Here is a 19,643-nt window from a genome sequence, read left to right as displayed (position 1 = left end):
GAAGAAAACAAACAAACAAAAATTTATGCTAATTATTTTATTCAAATTGATAATATATATATATATATAAAACAACTCATATGCTGCTCCTCTCCACAGTGAGGATGATCCTGAAGTGGCTTTCTTCAGGCTTTTAATTTGCACAGATTTATTTTTATTGGTTTTTATTATTGGATTGTATTAGTATTTAAGAAGTTTCTATTTATTACACACTAGTTTCATGTTATTATATACTTAAAAAATAAAAATAAACTAAACCAACTTTGCATCCTCAGCTACCTGAATTAGGCCTGGAGCTGCAGTAGTCATTCATTTGAATCCAAAACGTTTTAAGTTCAGTTCAGTTCATTAAACTTGTCTGGGTTTACAGTGTAAATACTTTGGAAAGTAGGCGTGCAAACAAAGATATTATCCTTAACTAGTTCTGGAGTAAAATAACTCATCGTACAGATCTTAAGGTGTGGTTAGTGTCCAAAAAGCAAATAGCTTCCTTCTAATGGGAGATGATAATCTGCGCAACAGGAGACGGAGCAGAGAGGAGCGCACACACAGTCAGCTGTTCGGACATCTGTCTACCTGTCTTTCCATTCGTCAGTGGGGGACACCCTTGGACATTTTGCCATTTCATCACAGGCTGTTCGAACAGGAGAACAAAATAATAACAACGGGGGAAAAAAAGCAAGATATGAATCAATGGAAGTATAGTACCGGAGAGTGCCGCTTTGGGAGCGATTCTATGAACACCTCCAGACAGAGAAGTTTCAGGAATGGCAATGAAAACGGCTACCAGGGAGATTTCCCACCAGAATACACCACCTACCAAACCATTTCCCCTGGTGTCCCGATGTACGGTGGAGCTGTTGGAGGACCGAATATACAGCAGGATGTGTTTGGAAACCAAACAATGGCGTAAGAGTTTTAAATGATCTCTTATCACTTTAATAGATTGCAGTAACATATCAACGTGGTCCTATTTTTTAATTCCTAAATACAGCAAGAAAACATACTTCAACACATTCATTTAATGTCCTCCCATCCCCATCACTCAGTCTGAGTGTCTGTACTAGAAGCTGAATCTCTAATCTTAATTTATGGCAAAAAAAAGTTTCAAAGGGTGTATTTCTGAAGCTTAGGGTTTGAATGAATAGATAGAGCAGATTATTAAAAAGCTTGCCATTAAGTTTTTGGTATTTGGTGTCAGACTTTTAAACACAACAAGTGCGTTTGTAGTGAAAATACAAGTTTGTCAAAAGCCAGAATTTCACAACGGAAGTACTGCATTCTGATTTTGTGGATGAGCTTTTTCTTTTACTTTGAGAAACTTCAGGCAGATGCTTTCTAATGTGGTTTTTACAGCGATTGTTTTCAAGTTCTAAAACCTGTTTAGTAACTTGTTAGCTATTGTATTTGTTTTGGAATAAGTGCGTATTATTTTTATTTTAATCAGACTGTACCAGCCCACCCATTCGCACCCCAGTGCTTACACTGTTCAAGAAAGAGCTTATCAACTGCGAGCCTATTGTCAGGAATGCCTGAATAAAGCAAACTGGATCACCAGCAGTGTAAGTAAAACACACATATCACACTCAACATAGCAGAGCCCATTATGTTTGTTTAGACCTTTCATTGTTAAAATGCAGTTTTGAAATTATATGAAACATGAAAATTGGCATTATCAGAAAGAAGTAGCTCTTTTGGTGGTTCATTTTGGACGGCACCAAACATTAGTGTCTTTGCTGTGTGCTTTTACAGGGAGGCCACTCCATGGAAGCAGAGAAGCTCCTGGCCTCGGCTGCAGAATCAATTAACCAGATGAAATTCTGTGGCGCACAGCTGCAAGACATGTGTATACAAACTGATGTTTTCACAGAGTAAGACAAAACTGTTTTAACAAAGTGTATTTATAAGATCTAAGATATAAAGTAAATCTTTTCCCTTACACTTACACAGGGCGATCAGGATATTACTTTGAAAATTAATTATTTTCTTCTTTTGTATGTCTCGACAGTATAGAAATCTTGGATCGATTGTATGCTAGTACCCAACAGAAACTTAGAAAAGCCAGTTTGATTGATGTACAGCAGCTCTTCAATACTGCCATGGCCTGGATTACACAGCAGAAGGTAAATTCTACTGACTAAAGTCAAATAACTAAACAGTATGACAATGCAGTTGCTTTTTTTCTTTGCCAAAGTGTTACTGCTCTATCTGGTTTGGAGGCATATTTACTGTAACACAGTAAACCAACATTTCCAGTTTTGCTTGCCTTTACTAAGAAATTTGTGCAACTGAAAGGATACCAGTACCCGCATCTTCCCTTGATGTGTGACATAGAGTTACCAGTAGAGTTACAAGCAATGAATAACTTTTATCTCAGTTTAATATTTGTACCTACACGTGAATGAAAACAAATAAGGTGGTCGGGGTACCTTATCACTTATACCCTGGTGTAACTGACACCATCAGGGCTAACTGCCAAACTTGATCTCTCAGTGACAGAGACTAACAAAAATGCAGGAAGACTGAAACAAAAGTGGAAGGTCAAAGTTTTGGTATTTCAGGAAGCTCACAGAGAATAGTTTGAAAATGAGATGTAGAGAGAGAGGCACAAAGGATAATGAAAGAGCTGTGAAAGCTAAAGAAAAAGAAGATGTAAGGAAGTGTGATCTGTTATGCACTCAGAGTCAGTTCTTGAGAAGCAGGACAGTTCATTCAATCTCTAGCATGTTCCTTGATATGCTTGAGAGGCCTCTTTGGTACCGTGCAGAGGACTGAGACTATGCCTGAGGAGTGGCAGACCATGGCAGTGGTCTCTCCTTTTAAAAAGAGGGACTGAAGATTGTGTTCCATCTCTAAGAGGATGACACTTGTCAAACAAGTAGGCATAGTTAGAGTAGTTTCCTGTTTAATAATTAACCTAACAATGTAAAAGCACATTCTGGACATCTTACACAATTGAGGAAATAGAAGAACAACTTTATAAATCTCACGGCTTGCTGGTTGTTCAGATTTTATTGCTAAATCACATCCTGGAGCTGCAATTTCAGTTTACTCTAAGGTATATCCACCGTTAGAGTTCTGTCACTACTTGTCTTGACAGCTCAGAGGTGTAATAGCGGTGGGTTTACTTCAGCACCCTATGTCACTTACATAAATCACACCAAAACAGGAAAATGGTATCTCAGGTCCACATTGCAAACTCTGTCAAGTGCTTGTAATGCTGCATCTGCTGCATTTATGTTTTATTCTCAGTTTCTGGAGATCGTCAGTCACTGTTTTGACTGACTGTTGGATGCTCCAGCAACTGGCGAACAACACTATTGCTCCACTTGTGAGGTGGCATTCAGTGTAGTCAAAAGTAAAACTGATTAATTGGTCTTATTTTCAGACAGTCTTGTAAATACAGCAGAAACAATGACTTTGTTACTCTCATAAAGTTTGCTTGTGTCCTAAAACCCCTGTCCATCAATCGTTATTCCTCTGCCAGACTTTGAGTAATGTAAACTGCAAACTGTTGAGCTTAGCACTATAATCCAGGTTTTGAAGGCTTGCGTGTCTGGATGGATATATTCACATGAAGAAATTTGTTGTTTAAAAGTATATAAAGCCTACAAAAAGCAAGAAGAAAAATACTAATGTGTTCCTTTGCATCTTTTAGCGTATCATTGAGACAGCTCTATGGGGAGATAACTCTAACACCATAGACAGCCAGATTACAGCCCACAACAAATTTCACAGCTCCCTCCATAGAAGCCACGAAGTAGAGCGTGCCAAAAATGAACTGGTGAGCATTTTGTTTCTGCCGTTGTTTTCTGTTGCCTCACAATTTATTTTTCTTCATCTCGGTTTTGCCCTGATGTAGTTTTTTAAGGGGATGGTTGTGTACACTACATGGGAATTAAGGCCTGATATTTTACTTTTTTAGATGTCAGTGGGTGATAAGTACCACCTCACCATCTTGGACCAAGAATGGGACACCCTCCAGGTAGAGCAAAAAGTCTTCCTGAAGTTTTGTGCATCATTACCTTTTTATTACGTTTTTATTCTCTTCATAAATTTGCTTTATTTTTGTGGTAGAAAATGTCCCACGCTCGCTTGAATCAGCTACGGGACCTCCAGAACATCATTGATGAGATTTCTCAAGCCATCATGTGGGTGAATAAAAAGGAGGAAGAGGAGCTTGTGTTTGACTGGGGAGATAACGACATCGACCTGTACATCCCCAAGAAGCAGGAGAGCTACTCTGTGAGAATCTCTGACTGAGTCCTTTCTTTCTTTACATCTATTGGTTGTCGAAGCCTGCGGTGTGACATTTGTGGCTCTTTGATTTCTGTTTATCCAACAGAAGCTGATGAGGGACTTGGAGGAGAAGGAGAAGGATCTAAACAAACTGAAGCAGAAAGCAGATGGCCTCTTGAGCAACAACCATCCTGCTTCAGATAAGATTGAGGTATTGTAATGTATTCTGGAGTTCCTCCTTTATCTAAAACAGCTTGTTTTCTTGGTTTTGTATTGACTGTGTGCTCCCTCAGGCCTACATGGACACCCTACAGACCCAGTGGAGCTGGCTTCTCCAGATCACTAAGTGCATTGATGTTCATTTGAAGGAGAACTCTGCCTACAGCCAAGTTAGTTCCCCAACCTGATCTTTGTCTGAATCAAGTCCTGTGTCCTTTACCTTTTAACGTAAACCTTATTTTTATGTCTATCACCAGTTTTTCAAGGATGCGAATGAGACTTACGCTAAACTTCAGAAACAACACGAGGCAATCAGAAACAGATTTGTCTGTAACAAGAGCACCACGCTGGAAAACCTCGCTGATCTCCTGAAAAACCTGGAGGTATCATTACATTCTGTTCCTTTTAGGTCCAACACATACCTTTGTGCGTTTCCCTGCTGCTGTTAAGATGCATAAAATAAAGTAATTATTTTGTTAGGTGGAGTAGCTGTTGAAAATTTACATCTGATGAACTAGTTAGAAGATTTTTAATGAAATTCATCAACGTGTCTGGATTTATCTTGTTGAGTTTGATACTTGGACTGATAAGAAAATTGAACTTGTCAAGGTTTTTGTGCCAGTAACTTAGTTGAACTCCTTTAAAATGATTTGGCTGTTCTTTTTTTTTTTTAAACCCAGTCAGAGAAACAACGGATCATGGAAAACAAGAGACAGGTCCAGAGTCTGGTCAGCAAGTCAAAGTCGATTGTCAGACTGAAACCTCGCAACCCCGAGGAGAAGTCCAACAACCCCATCATGGTTCAGGCTTTGTGTGACTTTAAACAGGACCAGGTGGGACATGTGATTCTTCACTTCCTCACACACCTAAATAGACATAAAATCACAGAATGTGAAGGGAAGTATCACAATCCAAACTCAGTAGAATCTTTTGTGTTTCAGAAGGGTATATTAAAAGGAAATGAAGGAATTCTGAAAGACAACTCGCAGCGCAGCAAGTGGCTTGTGACAGGACCTGGAGGTCTCGACATGTTGATTCCCTCAGTGTGCCTGCTCATCCCACCTCCAAACCCACTCAGCATCGGACTTGCCAACAAGTAAGAACCATGATGATGGAGACGAAGGCAAATCAAACATAATCTGAGAAAATCTGGTTTGAACAGTTGAAATCTTGCTTGTTGTTGTGTATATCATTTTATTTTTTTTATTGTTTTGACTTGCAGCATAATTTTTTATATTTAGTAGTACATACAATTGATACAAAAATTATAACTTGCTGTTTATTCTATATGACCACTACATGTAAGCCTTTTCTTGAGCAGTAAATGATTATGTGTCCTGTTTTCAGGAATGAGCAGTATTATGAAGCTATCCTGGGTGTTTGGAATCAGCTCTACATTAACATCAAAAGTCTCTTCTCATGGCAGTATTGCCTCAAAGACCTGCAATACATCAACTCCCTCACCATGAGTAAGGTATGAGCCACAAATTACACTCCTAAATCATTAAAGTAAATTTGAGTTTGTCTGTGTTTTTTAATGTTCACCTGGAACACTGTCTTCTGTTGGCAGCTTTCTAAGATGCATCCTCACGAGTACCGCAGTATCGTCAAAAGACTGGAGACTCACTACCAGGAGTTCCTGCGTACCAGTCAAGGTTCTGAAATGTTTGAAGAAAAAGAACGGAAAACCATACAGGGTCAATTTGACGAAGCCCAACAGCACTATGATACACTGATTATCCAGCTGCCTACTTACAGTGAGTAGAAACTGTTCTCGCCTTGTTTTTGTTTTAATCTAAAACTGCATTTTACTTTGGTTTAATAAAAGACATCCTCTGTTTTCTATGTCCTTGTAACAAATCAAATACTGAAACTCTCAGCAGCATGCAAGCAAATCAAAAGTTATAAATGAAAGCTCAGTCTTAAGTGTCACTTGTCTCACTTGTCTAGTTTTTACACACTTCCCTTGCCTTTTTTGATTTTCAAAATTATTATTGAATGAATAGGCAAGCAACTTCACAAACCAAAGAGTACAAATGTCAGAGCATGGCCATTTGTGTTGTAACACTGCCAATAGATTAGCAACGACAGTTCTTAAAAAAACTGATTGACATTGTTAAATCTTCCACTAGACAAAGGGGAGGTAGTTAAAGGGGAAGAAGAGGTGGTCACAACTGACACTTCAACGAGAGAAATTAGGGTCCCAGTGACCCAAGGAAAGCCACCCACTCAAACCACTTCCACCTCCGACACTTCCACCTCCATCACTTCCACTAAGGCCTCTTCCACTTCAGCCACTTCCACTTCTGCTTCTTCCACCTCAAGTTCCACTTCAGTCAGGTCCACCATCAGCCTCACATTGCTCAGCAATCTGCAAGAACTTCGACGCCAGCTGGAAATGGCTGAATCAGGCCTCACCAGTCATCTCCACATTCCTCTGGGGGACAACAGTGTACACCAGTGCACGGTGCACATGCAAAAGATGCAGGTATGAATCCTTGCATTTCTTCAGGTTCTTTGGTTAAGCATCTTTGTAGAGTTGACCAGAAAACAACAACAAAAACAAATAATTTCGGTAAAGCATTTTAAAGGACCTTTTACAGTAAAGCTACATAAAAGTTCCAGTTTGCCTAAGTGTTATTTGATATATATTCCCAGGGTGTGCATCAAGATTTGGAGGCGCTTCATGACGATTACCTCTCTATGAGAGAGCTGATTACAAAGCAGCTAAAAGGGATTCCTTCAGACTCAGAACAGGCCAAGTTTCTGCACTCTGAACTAGAAATCATCAACCAGAAACTGGGAGGCCTGCAGGGTCTCTACTCAGCCTACGTTCAAAGGTTCAGTATATTAGACCACATACCATTTTTTTAATAATTGAATCATTTATTTGCAAAATCTAAAAGCTAAAATCAGATTAATGTCTTTGCCTGTTGTTCTAATATGATGATTGTGCATCTACAACAGACTGTCTGCTCTGAAGGCCTTGCTTCAAAGCCTTATGCAGGCTGAGGATATCATTAAAGTCCACGAGGCTCGTCTTACTGAGAAAGAAACCAGCTCCCTGGACCCTCTAGAACTGGAAAACCATAGGAGCACACTAAAGGTTTCAGCCACTATTTGACTTTTTCTGGAGTAACAAGTCAAATGTCAAATGCTTTATGATATTTTAATGCATCTGACAGTTTAGTCTTTAAGAAGTCTTTTTAGGCTAGATTTGATTAATATACGTCAGAAAAAGTATTTTTTTTTTAATTTTGCTCTTTATTTACCATTTTACTTGCTAACATATCATATTTTTACAGGAATGACAAATTGATTTATTGGTTTATAAACCAATAAACAAAAGCAATAGTTTTAAAAGTGTTCAAATTTTGCGTCTTAGCCTCAACAGTAAACGCTGAGCTAATATTGACAGTGATGTTCAGCAGTTTGTTTTGTTACAAGAATTATTTTTATACTTTTGCCACAATAATAATAATATACTCCTGTTAAATTAGATTATCATTACAGGGCCTAACAGTTCAGTTGTGTAATTTGATGTTGCAAAAATTGTAATTTAGACACATAAAATTCATTTGTTCCAACTGTCAAAAAAACCTAAGTACTAGTTGAAAGCCATCTGATTTGAGTTTAGATTGTTTTAGTCCACTGTTAAGGTTAATGTATAAATTATTTTAATCTTTTGATCAGTTGTTCTAATATTATAACTGGTTTTGTTTGAATGTAAATCAAACAAGTTTATTGTATGATTCTATATTAAAGCACTTGAAGAACGAACTGGAACAAAGACGTGACCTGCTGACATCTATGGACTCGGAGCTGGCTAAAGCCGTTCACTGGAACAGTCAGATTTCAGAGCCCTTCCACAAGTGCGATGTTGATTTGTCTAAATATTCAGAACTGGTGAACCAGATGTGTGATCGCTGGCGTCGCATCCAAACACAGATTGACAACAGGTACAGTCGGCTGCTCAGTAAACATGGACGTCATGTCATTCCCGGTAAAAAGACTAATGCATCTTTCCACCCCTTCCTCTTTCTCTTCCTCTTTCCACCTCAGAATGTGGGACTTGGACAAACAGAAGAATCATCTAACACAATATCAACAGAACAAAACTTACATGGAGCACTGGATAGACAATACCAGGAAACGCCAACACAACCTTCAGATGGTTAAAATCAATGATGTCCAGATGTTAATAGATCACCTCAGCCAACAAAAGGCATGCCTTTCCATATTTATACAAACTGTCCAATATCAGTCACAAAAGTTAATTGGTTATTATTGTTTTCATGTTGTTTCAGAATTTGTTCTTGTCAATGAAGTTTTTCTTTCTTTTTTTTCATTGTCTGATAAGGTGACATGTGCAAATACAAGGCTTTGCATCATTCAAAATTTTGCATGAATAAAAAAATAACTATTAACTGTATGTAGAATGTATATTTTTTCTTTAAAAAATGTGAAGGTACACATAAACAAAAACAAACAAGAGCTAAACTCTTGTGACTCTCAAATCACAATGTGAGTCAAACTGTGACTTAAACTATGACCCCGAGTTTATTCCCATGTCTGGATGATGAAAACTCAGTCAGGAATCAAAATGTCCAGTCAGAGGACAGACTTTTTCTTTTCCTTCTATACCTGCACTGGCACTGAGAGTAAAGTAGATCTTAAAAAATTGAATCTTAAGTTTAGTAGAGTAAGTGACATATGAAGTAAAGTTTTATCAATATATATTTTTTATCAAGTTTATAAGGAATTTTAGAGTTAGTCACTGTAAAAACTGAGCTTTTAAACACAGATTTTGTATTTCTATATTTGAGCAGATGCAAAAAAATACTTATTTTAGTGATATTGTGTATTTAATTAAAAGAATACTGCATTTCTTTCTACAACACTTCTATTATTTTCTGAACATGCAAAAATATATCAGTAACAAAGATTATTTGGATTACATTAATTAATGAACATTGAACAAGCAGACTGCTGCAGAATAACAGTGGTTCTTATGACATTTTAAAAATTAAAAGGGAGAAAAAATAATTCTTGAAAATCATTTGTTGCAGAAAAGCTAGAAAATTCACAGATGTGTCACAAACCAGATTACAGATGTAGGTTTAGGTCAGTTAAATATATATTTTTTGTCTTTTTAAGGCTCTTCACAATGAAATTAAAGGCAAGAAGAAGAAAGTAGAGACTGTGCAGAAAAATGCCGACACCTGTGCTGTCTCTATTAAGGTTGGTACACGGTTTTAATCAATATTTTAAAAAGTCATGTATTGTCAAGATGACATGATCAAGTACGATGCTAATGGTATTGTGTTGGGTGTTTTCAGGACTATGAGCTGCAGCTGGCTTCTTACAGTTCAGGACTGGAAACTCTGCTTAATGTTCCCATTAAGAAAACTGTACTGCAGTCCCCCGCTACTGTGGTCAGACAAGAGGTATTAGTTGCGATCTTTCTTTAAGTTATTCTAATTTATTTTATAAACAGTAATAATTGTCATTATTATTTAGTTAGGATTTGTTTGTTAAACTTAAAAGGTGGTTGCTCAATTTGATTTATGACTAATTAACTCCAGAATTTGTTCACCACTTAGGCTGCTGATGTCCAGGCCCATTACATAGAGCTCCTTACCCGATCTAGTGATTACTATAAGTTCCTGGGGGAGCTGCTGAAGAACATGGAAGAATTGAAGGTTAGCACTGGATTTGTTTGTGTCAACCAAAAATAAATTTTTTTATACATAAATGTAAAAAAATAGTTTTATCTCACAGTATGAAAAAAATGAATGACCTATTTTTTTGTTGCTGATTTTGTTCTCAGTTAAGAAACACCAGGATTGAGATGCTAGAAGAAGAATTAAGGCGTCTGAAGGATGACCTCAAGGATCGAAATCTGAAAAATAAGTCTCTGGAAGATGCTTTGGCCCGCTACAAGTTAGAGCTCAGTCAGTCAAAAGATGAACTCATTACTATGGAGGAGGTGAAGAGAACCACAGCAATGCAAGTTAATGCTGCCAAGGAGAACCTGGGAACCACACAGAGTCAGATTCAAGATCTTAACGACCAGCTGACCCGCCTTAAATACCAGCTGGATGAGGAAAAGAGGAAAAGAAGACTTGCAGAAGAGCGTTATAACAGCCAGCAAGAAGAGTATGAGGCAGCTGTTCGCCGCAGACAGAAAGAACTAGAAGAGGTTAACTGGGTGAAGATTGACTTAGAGAAGGTTGTGAAGGACAAGGAGCGAGAAATTGAGAGGCTGAAGCAACAGCTAGAAGAGGAAGCAGCACGCCGAAGAAATGCTGAGTCAGATATCTCAAAGGTAAGAACACAGTGCACCCAGGAGATCAATCAACTTAAACAGACATACGAGTCAGAGATCCACGTTACCAAGACCACCATTCTGAAAGCATCACAACAGAAGGAGAAAGATACAGCAGATCTGAAGCTGCAAGTTGAGAAACTCACTGCTGAGAAGAGGAAACTAGAGGAGGAACTCAGGAGACTGAGCCAGTCCATTGCTCATATTGAAGGACAGAAAAATAAGGCAGAACAGGAAATTAGCCAGCAGAGGGCCTCAGTGACTCAGGAGACAAGGATTCGCAGTGAGCTGGAGGTGCAGTTGAGAACACTGAAGCAGCAAAGAGAAGAGACTGAACTCAAATTGAAGGAGGCCAACAAAAATAATCAGGAAAAGTCCAGACAGATCAGCCTGCTAACATTTAACCTGGAGGAAGAAGGAAAGAAGAGGAGAGCACTAGAACTGGAAATTAATCACCTGAAACAAGCTGAAGCTGAGCTGAAGTTAAAGAACACTTCCTATCTTCAAGCAATTAACAAACTTAAAGTGATTGAGCAGGAGATCCGTGTCACTCGAGAGGAGCTGGAAAAGCAGACAAGTGAGAAAACCAAGGCTGAGCAGAGTTCTGCCAAGCTTCAGAGCCGTATCCGAGAACTTCAGTGCTCTCTGGATGGGATGGAAGCTGAGCTGGAAAAGCAAAAGAAGGAAACACAGGAAGAGTTTACTCGTAGAAAGCGAATGGAGGCTGAGGTGGAAAGAATGACACGTACTTGCAAAGAGTACACCACTACTATTACCTCACTGAAATCTGTTCAGATCGAGGCCTCAACCTCCGGCAGAAAGTATGAGCAGGATATCAGGGCTCTCAATGAGGCACTGCACAAGAGCACGAGAGATCATAAAGTCACCAAAGAAGAACTGGCAGCAGTGAGAGATGAACTAAAAACACTACAACAAAAGCTCCAACAAGAACAGCAGCAAATTCACGAGCTTAACCAACAAAATGAAAGCCTTTATAAGACCATATATATACCATATTCATATACTTATAACACAAATATTCATACTGCTGCTAGCATGGTTGTTTATATGTGCTTGTATGTAGTCCATGGCTGTTATGATCACAATGTTTGCATTTGATTGACCGTTCACTTACTTATCAAGCACTTTTCTCATGTATGCATGCATTTCACCTTTTCAACATGCCATATTAACAATCACATAAATGAATACAGCACACTAACTAGCATGTAAGAAATGTATACAAAAATACAGTAGAAAGAACCAGACTCCTTTTTCATCTGTAAATATTCTGTGCATCAAAGTAATATATATTTCAATGCTCTGTTCTCCTATTTCTCCACAGACTTCGATGATGGTACACGAGTCCCAAAGCCAATACAAAGAGCTGCTGCTGCAGAGGGATAGCTTGCAATCCAAACTCAAGCTAATGGAGCAGGACAAGAACAGTCTACAGCGATTAGAAGACGAGCTTGCTCGCATCAAGCTCACTCTAGAGACTGAGATTCGTAACAAACAAAGGCTACAAGATGAAAAAAATGCAATAGCTAAAGAGTTCAACTCTATGAAGACCCACTTTGAGCTTAAAGAAACCCAAATTAGACAGTGTGAATCAGATAGAGACAAGGCTGATCGAGACAGAATGTCCTTGAAGAATGAGATTGAGAGGTTGATGAGGGAGTTGAAAAGTGTTGAGGAGAGGTACAGAAGCCGTCTGTTAAGCTCAGAACAGGAGGTATCCGATTTGGCTCTGAAGAGAGAGTCCCTTGAGAAAGAAATACAGAGATTAAAGCAGAGACCCACTACATCGTGCAGGCAGACCCAAACAGATGAGAAGGTCTCAACAATTGATCCATCAAAGCTTGTATTTGATGGGGTGCGCCGCAAAGTCACAGCCCATCAGCTTTGTGACTGTGGTATAATCAGTAAAGCTACCCTTGATGAGCTCCTAAGAGGAAAAAAGACTGTGGACGAAGTTGCAGTGGGCATCCAGCTTAGTCTGAAGGGTACTGGCATTATTGCAGGAATGACAACAGGTTCTCAAGGGAAAATGCCATTCACTGAAGCCAAACACAAAAATCTCCTTAGCCCTGAGAGTGCCATTATGCTCCTGGAAGCTCAAGCAGCAACAGGCTACATAATGGACCCTGCATTCAATGACAGGATGCCTGTAGATGCAGCCTGTTCTAGAGGGATTGTGGACACAGAAGACAGAGATGTCTTGTTGAAAGCTGAAGCAGCTAGCACAGGTTTCAAAGATCCATACACAGGCAAGGTGTTGTCAGTAGGACAGCCCTACAAACAAGGTCATGTAGACAAAGAAACAACCATCCGTTTGCTGCAGGCTCAAGAATCTGTTGGAGGCATACTGGACCCAGTTCTGAGTGTGTTCCTCCCAAAAGACCTGGCCTTGGATCACAATCTTATAGATGAGGATCTCTATAGGTCATTGAATAACAAACCAACCTGCTACCTAGATCCAGCATCAGAAGAGAAGATCACTTATTCTGACCTCAGAAGGAAGTGTACAGTTGAGCCAGTGTCTGGTTTGCTTCTGCTTCGTGGTCCAGAAAAGCCTATGACAGTGAAAGGTATTTGTGGTGAAGTCTCTGTGTCAGAGCTTATTAAGTCTGAACTGCTTGATGAAACCGACCTGCAGAAGCTCAACCAAGGAAAGCTCTCATGCAAAGACATTGAAGACAAGCTAAAGCCCTATCTCTTTGGCTCTACTTGTATTGCAGGAATCTATGATGAGGCCAAAGACAGAATATTGCCTTTCTATCGTGCAATGAGTGATGGTCTGCTAATGAGAGGAACCACCCTGGAGCTTCTTGAGGCTCAAGCTGCATCTGGCTTCATTGTTGATCCGATTAACAATGTTTTCTTGACAGTGGAAGAAGCCTCAAAAAGAGGTCTTATAGGAAAGGAGTTTAAAAATAAGTTATTGTCTGCAGAAAAGGCAGTAACTGGTTACAAAGACCCATCTACAGGGAAGATAATCTCCCTTTTCCAGGCTATTGAGAAAGAACTTGTTGAGAAAGGTCATGGAATCCGGTTGCTTGAGGCTCAGATTGCCAGTGGTGGAATTATTGACCCAGTTGAGAGCCACCGTATTGATGTTTCTGTTGCCTACAAAAGGGGATATTTTGATGAGGAGATGAATGAGATCTTAAGCTACGAAGGAGATGATACTAAAGGGTTCTTTGACCCCAATACCAAGGAGAACTTGACTTACCTTCAACTAAAGGAAAGATGCATCACAGATCCTAAAACAGGGCTAATTCTCCTGCCACTCAAAGATAAGAATAAGCCCAAGAAGTCACAGGAGACCCGCACCAATGTCCTCCGCAAGAGGCGTGTCGTAATTGTTGATCCAGATACAGGACTTGAAATGTCAGTCAGGGAGGCCTACCACAAGGGGCTAATTGACTATGAAACTTTCCTGGACTTGTCAGAGCAGGAGTGTGAGTGGGAAGAAATCACAATCAAGGGGTCAGATGGGTCTTCACGTTTAGTGATTGTGGATAGAAAAACTGGAACTCAGTATGATATTCAAGACTGCCTGGACAAAAATATCATTAACCAAAAGTCTTTAGATCAGTATCGTGCTGGAACATTAACCTTGACCGAGCTTGCTGACCAAATTACCAGCAGAACCAACTGCAGTGAAATGACCATTGCAGCCAGCAACATTGATGACATGATCACCTGCAGCAGTCCCACCCAAGCCACACCATCTTCTCCTACTGTCCGTAAACGCTTCAATAGTATCTCTATTACAGTTTCCCCCCCAGGAATGTTGGATGACCAGAGCCCTGTGGCAGCCATATTTGACACAGAAACTTTAGAGAAGATAACTATTGATGAGGGGCTCAGAAGAGGCATTGTTGACACTATCACAGCTCAAAGGTTGCTGGAGGCCCAGGCTTGCACAGGTGGTATCATCAACCCTGCTACTGGTGAGCGACTGTTGCTCGAAGATGCTGTCCATCAGAGCATTATTGATGAAGGCATGGCTGCCAAGCTGAAGCCTGCCCAGAAAGCTTACATTGGCCTTAAAGATTTGAAAACCAAAAGAAAGCTTTCTGAAGCCGAGGCAGTAAAGGAGACATGGCTGCCATACGAAGCTGGCCAAAGGTTTTTGGAGTTTCAGTACCTTACAGGAGGCCTGATAGAACCTAGCACTGGTCGTTGCATTACTATTGAAGAGGCTATCTGTAAAGGATGGCTGAATGGTCAAACTGCACAGAAGCTGCAGGATACACACAACCACAAGAAAAACTTGACCTGTCCCAAGACGAAACTGAAGATTTCGTACAAAGAAGCCATGGACGGCTGCATGGTGGAGGACAGCAATAATATGAAGTTGTTGCAGGCCTCCTCCATATCCAGCAAGGGAATCAGCAGCCCTTACAGCATCTCAAACTCAGGGTCTCCCGTTCACTCTAGAGTTGGTTCCAAGAGCGGGTCTCGTAGAGGCAGTGTGGATTCTTACGGCACACGGTTAAATCTGCCTTTTAAAAAGTAAAACCCTCTGATCTAACTTTGACTTTTAATGTTTACAAGATTATTGTAATTTTTCACTTTTATTACTTACCTCATTTTTGGTCATTTTGTTTCCACTTAAGTTTTAGCTGGGTTTGATTATTTAAATGCCTAATCACACTTTGAATGTGTATGTTCTGACTGGTTGAAGCTGTCTTCAGTTTTTTTTTTGTTCTTGTGTCTGTGTTTAATTTCATTCTTATTTGCTGAGTACTGTCCACATTCTTCTAACACTTGTTGAATATTTGTATTGGTTTTTTTTAACATACAGCATTCTCAAACCTTTTTTTTTTAAATTCATTTTTAACTCCTGTTCCTTGACAATCATTGCCAGACAGAATAGAGGACAGAATAAGAGTACAGTTCAAGTTGATTTGTTAGCCTGGAGAATTTCAGGTTTGCACAGACTCAGTCATTTGCAGATAATTACCATTTGACCTATGCTCATGAAAGTATAATTTTTGAATAATAAACCTTTAATAAGAATTATCATTTTAGACTACATTTTAAACATGAATCTAGACAAGCTTTAGGTTAGCAGGTTTTCTTTTTAAATCTCTGTTCTTACATCTTTCACATTTATGTAATGTTTTATTTTATTATGAAACATGTTTTTTTATGTGAAGGTACTAAATCAACAAAGTTTACTTATGCAAACATATATGTAACGGCTTGAAACTTCACAAGTTTAGGTTTTGGGATTTTTCAAAAACATGTTAGCATCTCTGTGTTATAAAGCAATTGCAGTAATAAACACAAAGCGAAGTACAAGTTTGAGGCATGTGAGCGTTTTCCATTTTGTGCATTAATAGCAGACCTTCCAAACAAACAATGCATCTGTTTGGAGCTTTTTTTTTTTTTTTTTTTTACAATTCAAACTATAACCAGAACTGTATCCTTTGGAAAGCCCTTGAAAAGCTGCATAAATGCGCAGAGGATCATACTGAATCCTGCAGGTTTAGTGAATTTGCGGTACTCTGCTGCAGTAAAACTGCAGCCAATTAAATCAAATCAAATTTCTTTATAAAGCACATTTAAAACAACACATGGCTGACCAAACACAATAAGGAAAAATAAGGTAAAAACAGACAACAACACAACTCACACAAAACAACAAACTACTCAAAATGCCATAATTCTGAGAAACTGAAAAAAATCCATATAGCCTATTTCCATTTCGGGTGTCCCGTCCTGTGGAGGGGTGGCAGGAAGTCTCCATCTGCGTGAGAGGAGTGAGGGTGAGAACAAATGGAGGGAGGCAGAGCGAAAAGGGGGAGGGAGCAGGAGGAGAAGCGGCCCCAGCAGTGGGAGGACCATCCCGGGCCAGAAACCTGCAGCGGCTGCTCGGACTGGAAGAACTGAGAGTTGGAGCACAAGTTGACAAACCGAGCTGGGACTTCCACCTCAGCACCGATCTAGGCACAGAAAAAAAGGGGGCCGAAGAAAAGGCTTCAGCGGGGCCCTTAAGGTGAGCCCAGTGGAGCGCCTCTGATCACATTCCAGCAGAGCCGGAGAAATGAGCCTCTCAGCGCGCACTAAGCCTGTATGACGGGCAGGAGGCTCCCTGGACTTTACTGCTCTTTCAGCAGCTTTTTGATCGACTAAAGGAAATAAAAGAGTGGAAAAAAATATAACAATAAAAAAGGGGGGCCTGCTTTCACATTAAAAAGGTAAGTCAAATTATGTGAACTTTTTTCATAGAGCGTCATTGGCAGAGGAAAGGAGGGATTTAAATTCTGTGGAGTAAATTTGAACCTTTTCTTCCTCTCTTCAGTCACATTTAATAGAGGTTGCTTGTTTATTCAAAAGACCAAAACAGGTCACTGCTTTCTGTGTTTACTTTGGCCCAAAGCAGCCATGTGTGTGTGTGTGTGTGTGTGTTTGCTCTGAGGACAGTGAATGTAGTCATTCAAACTAAGCAATAACTGATCTTGTGATGTGTGTGTATGTGTGTTTTCTCTCTGTGGAAGAGTATTATTGAGAACACTTGAACTTAACTCCGTGCAGTTTGACTGGACCCTCTTGTGTTTTTAACTTTTTGAAAGCCTCCCTCAGAGAATTGTGTTTTCTTTGCAGCAGCTATAATTTGGGGTTTCTTGTTGTTTTTTTGTTTTTTTTTGGGGTGCACCAAAGACCTTTTATAATGTGAAACACATGAGCTCATGCTTGTAAAAGACTTGTATCCAAATGTGTATAAAGCTCAAAAAGATGTGAGTCATACAATGGCCTTTGTTGTTTGGAGTCCTTTTCTTTTCCAGTGGGTAAATAAAAAAATTAGTTTTTTTTTTGTTTGTTTGAGCTCCAGCTGCTTTGCGGTATTTCTGCCCTCAGGACTTTACTTCTCAGGCAGACATTGTTGATGGCTTGTACAGGAGTGCTTACATCACAGCAGCCAGAGCCTTCCTCACCTGGATATCAGACACACACCTGCATCCACACCCTCCTGCACACCTTTCTTTTAACCACACAGGTTGCTTAGAACCACTTTGCAGGTCAAGGTCTGCTGTAATTACAGACCCTAGAAAGACAAGAGAAACTTTTTTTTTCTGAACTGGCAATTACAGCTTTTGTTGCTGGTTGTATTTTAAAGCACGAACAAAACTTTGGCGCCCCCAGAAGAAAATAAACACATCAAAAACATTTTTCTTGTTAGTATCAGGCAATAGTTACAGATGGCTATTAAAAGCAACAGTGTAGTGGGTTATCCTGATTGCGTGATCTTGCAGAGGGTTCAGATTGTGCAGCAGGGGACAGAGAGAACTTGGGCATTTAATTTAATCACAGCTATAGGCATTTGGTCGACATGTGTAAGTCATTAAACAAAAGTGGAGTTCTAGACAAAGCAGGAGAATGAAAACAGTAAAGGGGCAAGAATGGCAAGAAAAAGAACGGTAAGCATGAGAGTGGGAACATAATCCATTTTGGAACGCATTCCACTATGACCTTGGGATAGAAAATGGTAATTAGGGAGTACTTAGTAAGCGTTCAGACTCCACAAATCTGGTCAGAACTGGGACTGTCATTTTTTTCTTTTAAATTCATAATGTCTCCTGAAAATGTGGGACATGCTAGAGTTCCATGGTTGCAAAATAAACCTGCTAAAAATACGCCTGGGCCCACTTCTGCAACTTTTTTTTTGTTTCAATAGCTCTCTCATGGTTTGTTTATTTCTGTTCCTCAGCCGTGAATAAGTGTCGAAGCCACAGCACAAACAGACAGAGCCCCTGACAGGAAAAGGCCTGAACAAACTGGGGCCTTGTCATTCCCTGTGCTTTAAAAAAACATGTCACTGTGGACGCGTTACCGGGGAATATGGATCACACAGTCCTGATAAATCTAGGTTGCAATGACATAGCTAATAGCATTCAGCTTATCAGATGTGAATGGAACGCAGCGACAGGTTGTTAGAGACAAATAACAAAGGCGCAAATTTGATCTGGAATCTCATGAAGGTGAAGTTAACTGAAAAAAAAGTGGCAATATTTATTAAGAAAAAGAAGCATGTAGTCCAGCAGCCAGACATATTGAGGCATTTATGACACTTTAAATGTTCCTCAGGTTTGAAGACAAACAGCTCAGAAGATCATTAATCTGTCCAGACTCTTTCAAAGAGACAGCGTTGGACTGTATGTATAGCTTCTGTTGCCAAACGTGCAAAACAGATGCAGTGTCCTCTTGCAGACATATCACCCCACTTTGACTGAAGCTGCACAGCAGTTCTTAACCAGCAATGTTAGTTTTAAAGTAACAATGCATAATATATTCATATTCAAGAAACTCTTTGAAAACATTTTTGAAAATGGAAGTTGTTGCCACAGTGTTCCAATCGCACACCAGATGTTTGAGCAAACAGCGGCAATTCAGTTTGATTTCTGGTGTCTGACTGGGGGAAGGGGGCGCCTTGATTGCTTTCACATGTGTGCAGGCGTAATGTTTATCTGTTTTGTAGTTGCTTTTTTTTTTCTAAAGCCAAAATGAGCTTTGTATCTAGAAATGTTTATAGTGCTCACATGCAGGTAACTTATTGACAAATGTTTGATATTTAAAATCAAAATTGTGAATAAAATCCTAGCATTCCTTGAAAGAATGCCTATCATCTTCCACCTTTGATGGCAGAGTCAAAGGTGGAAGCCAGTATTCTCTTTTTAATCCAATATACTGTAACTACCTAGTAATGGTTTATTAAATGTTTACAGCTTAATTAATAACTGCATTACTATTATTTAGTATTTTAAAAGAGTATCCATATTGTAAAGTGGCACAGATGATTCCGATAACTTTCTCTACTTGTTTACACAAAAGTAAATAAAAA

General features: G+C 39.4%; 2 protein-coding genes across 6 annotated transcripts in view; both read left to right on the top strand.

Moving 5' to 3' along the window:
- The first annotated feature begins 1,752 nt into the window (after nt 1-1,752).
- Nucleotides 1,753-15,329, top strand: LOC108239610 (desmoplakin-like). The gene is made up of 22 exons (XM_037981911.1): nt 1,753-1,871; nt 2,009-2,123; nt 3,659-3,784; nt 3,926-3,985; nt 4,078-4,245; nt 4,346-4,450; nt 4,533-4,628; nt 4,716-4,841; nt 5,139-5,291; nt 5,400-5,554; nt 5,806-5,932; nt 6,029-6,215; nt 6,591-6,946; nt 7,117-7,298; nt 7,426-7,564; nt 8,224-8,417; nt 8,521-8,683; nt 9,616-9,699; nt 9,798-9,905; nt 10,062-10,160; nt 10,289-11,845; nt 12,132-15,329. Exons 1-22 carry the CDS (start codon nt 1,765-1,767, stop codon nt 15,312-15,314), a joined length of 7,590 nt encoding a protein of 2,529 aa, XP_037837839.1. The 5' UTR covers nt 1,753-1,764; the 3' UTR covers nt 15,315-15,329.
- Nucleotides 15,330-16,648: 1,319 nt separating this feature from the next.
- The window catches only part of LOC108239643 (tensin-3), a 35,882-nt gene continuing 32,887 nt past the window's right edge, over nt 16,649-19,643 (top strand). For 2 of the 5 annotated variants that reach the window (XM_017422476.3, XM_017422473.3), the window contains exon 1: nt 16,651-17,001. The gene's annotated coding sequence lies outside the window, so the exon portion shown is untranslated. Of the gene's footprint in view, nt 17,002-19,643 lie in introns of all 5 variants that reach the window. The other 3 variants (XR_005234556.1, XM_017422475.3, XM_017422477.3) reach the window with 3 other exon arrangements.

Source organism: Kryptolebias marmoratus, linkage group LG20, assembly GCF_001649575.2.
Source record: "Kryptolebias marmoratus isolate JLee-2015 linkage group LG20, ASM164957v2, whole genome shotgun sequence".
Taxonomy (NCBI): domain Eukaryota; kingdom Metazoa; phylum Chordata; class Actinopteri; order Cyprinodontiformes; family Rivulidae; genus Kryptolebias; species Kryptolebias marmoratus.
Note: the sequence above shows the minus strand (reverse complement) of the source record. Positions and strands in the feature narration are given on the sequence as shown.

Excerpts from the sequence above, each read along its gene's own strand:
- LOC108239610 (XM_037981911.1), top strand. The coding sequence starts at position 1,765 with ATGGAAGCAGAGAAGCTCCTGGCCTCGGCTGCAGAATCAATTAACCAG. Across the intron at positions 5,555-5,805 it reads AGCATCGGACTTGCCAACAA|GAATGAGCAGTATTATGAAG; the intron begins GTAAGAACCATG and ends TCCTGTTTTCAG. Across the intron at positions 6,947-7,116 it reads TGCACATGCAAAAGATGCAG|GGTGTGCATCAAGATTTGGA; the intron begins GTATGAATCCTT and ends ATATATTCCCAG.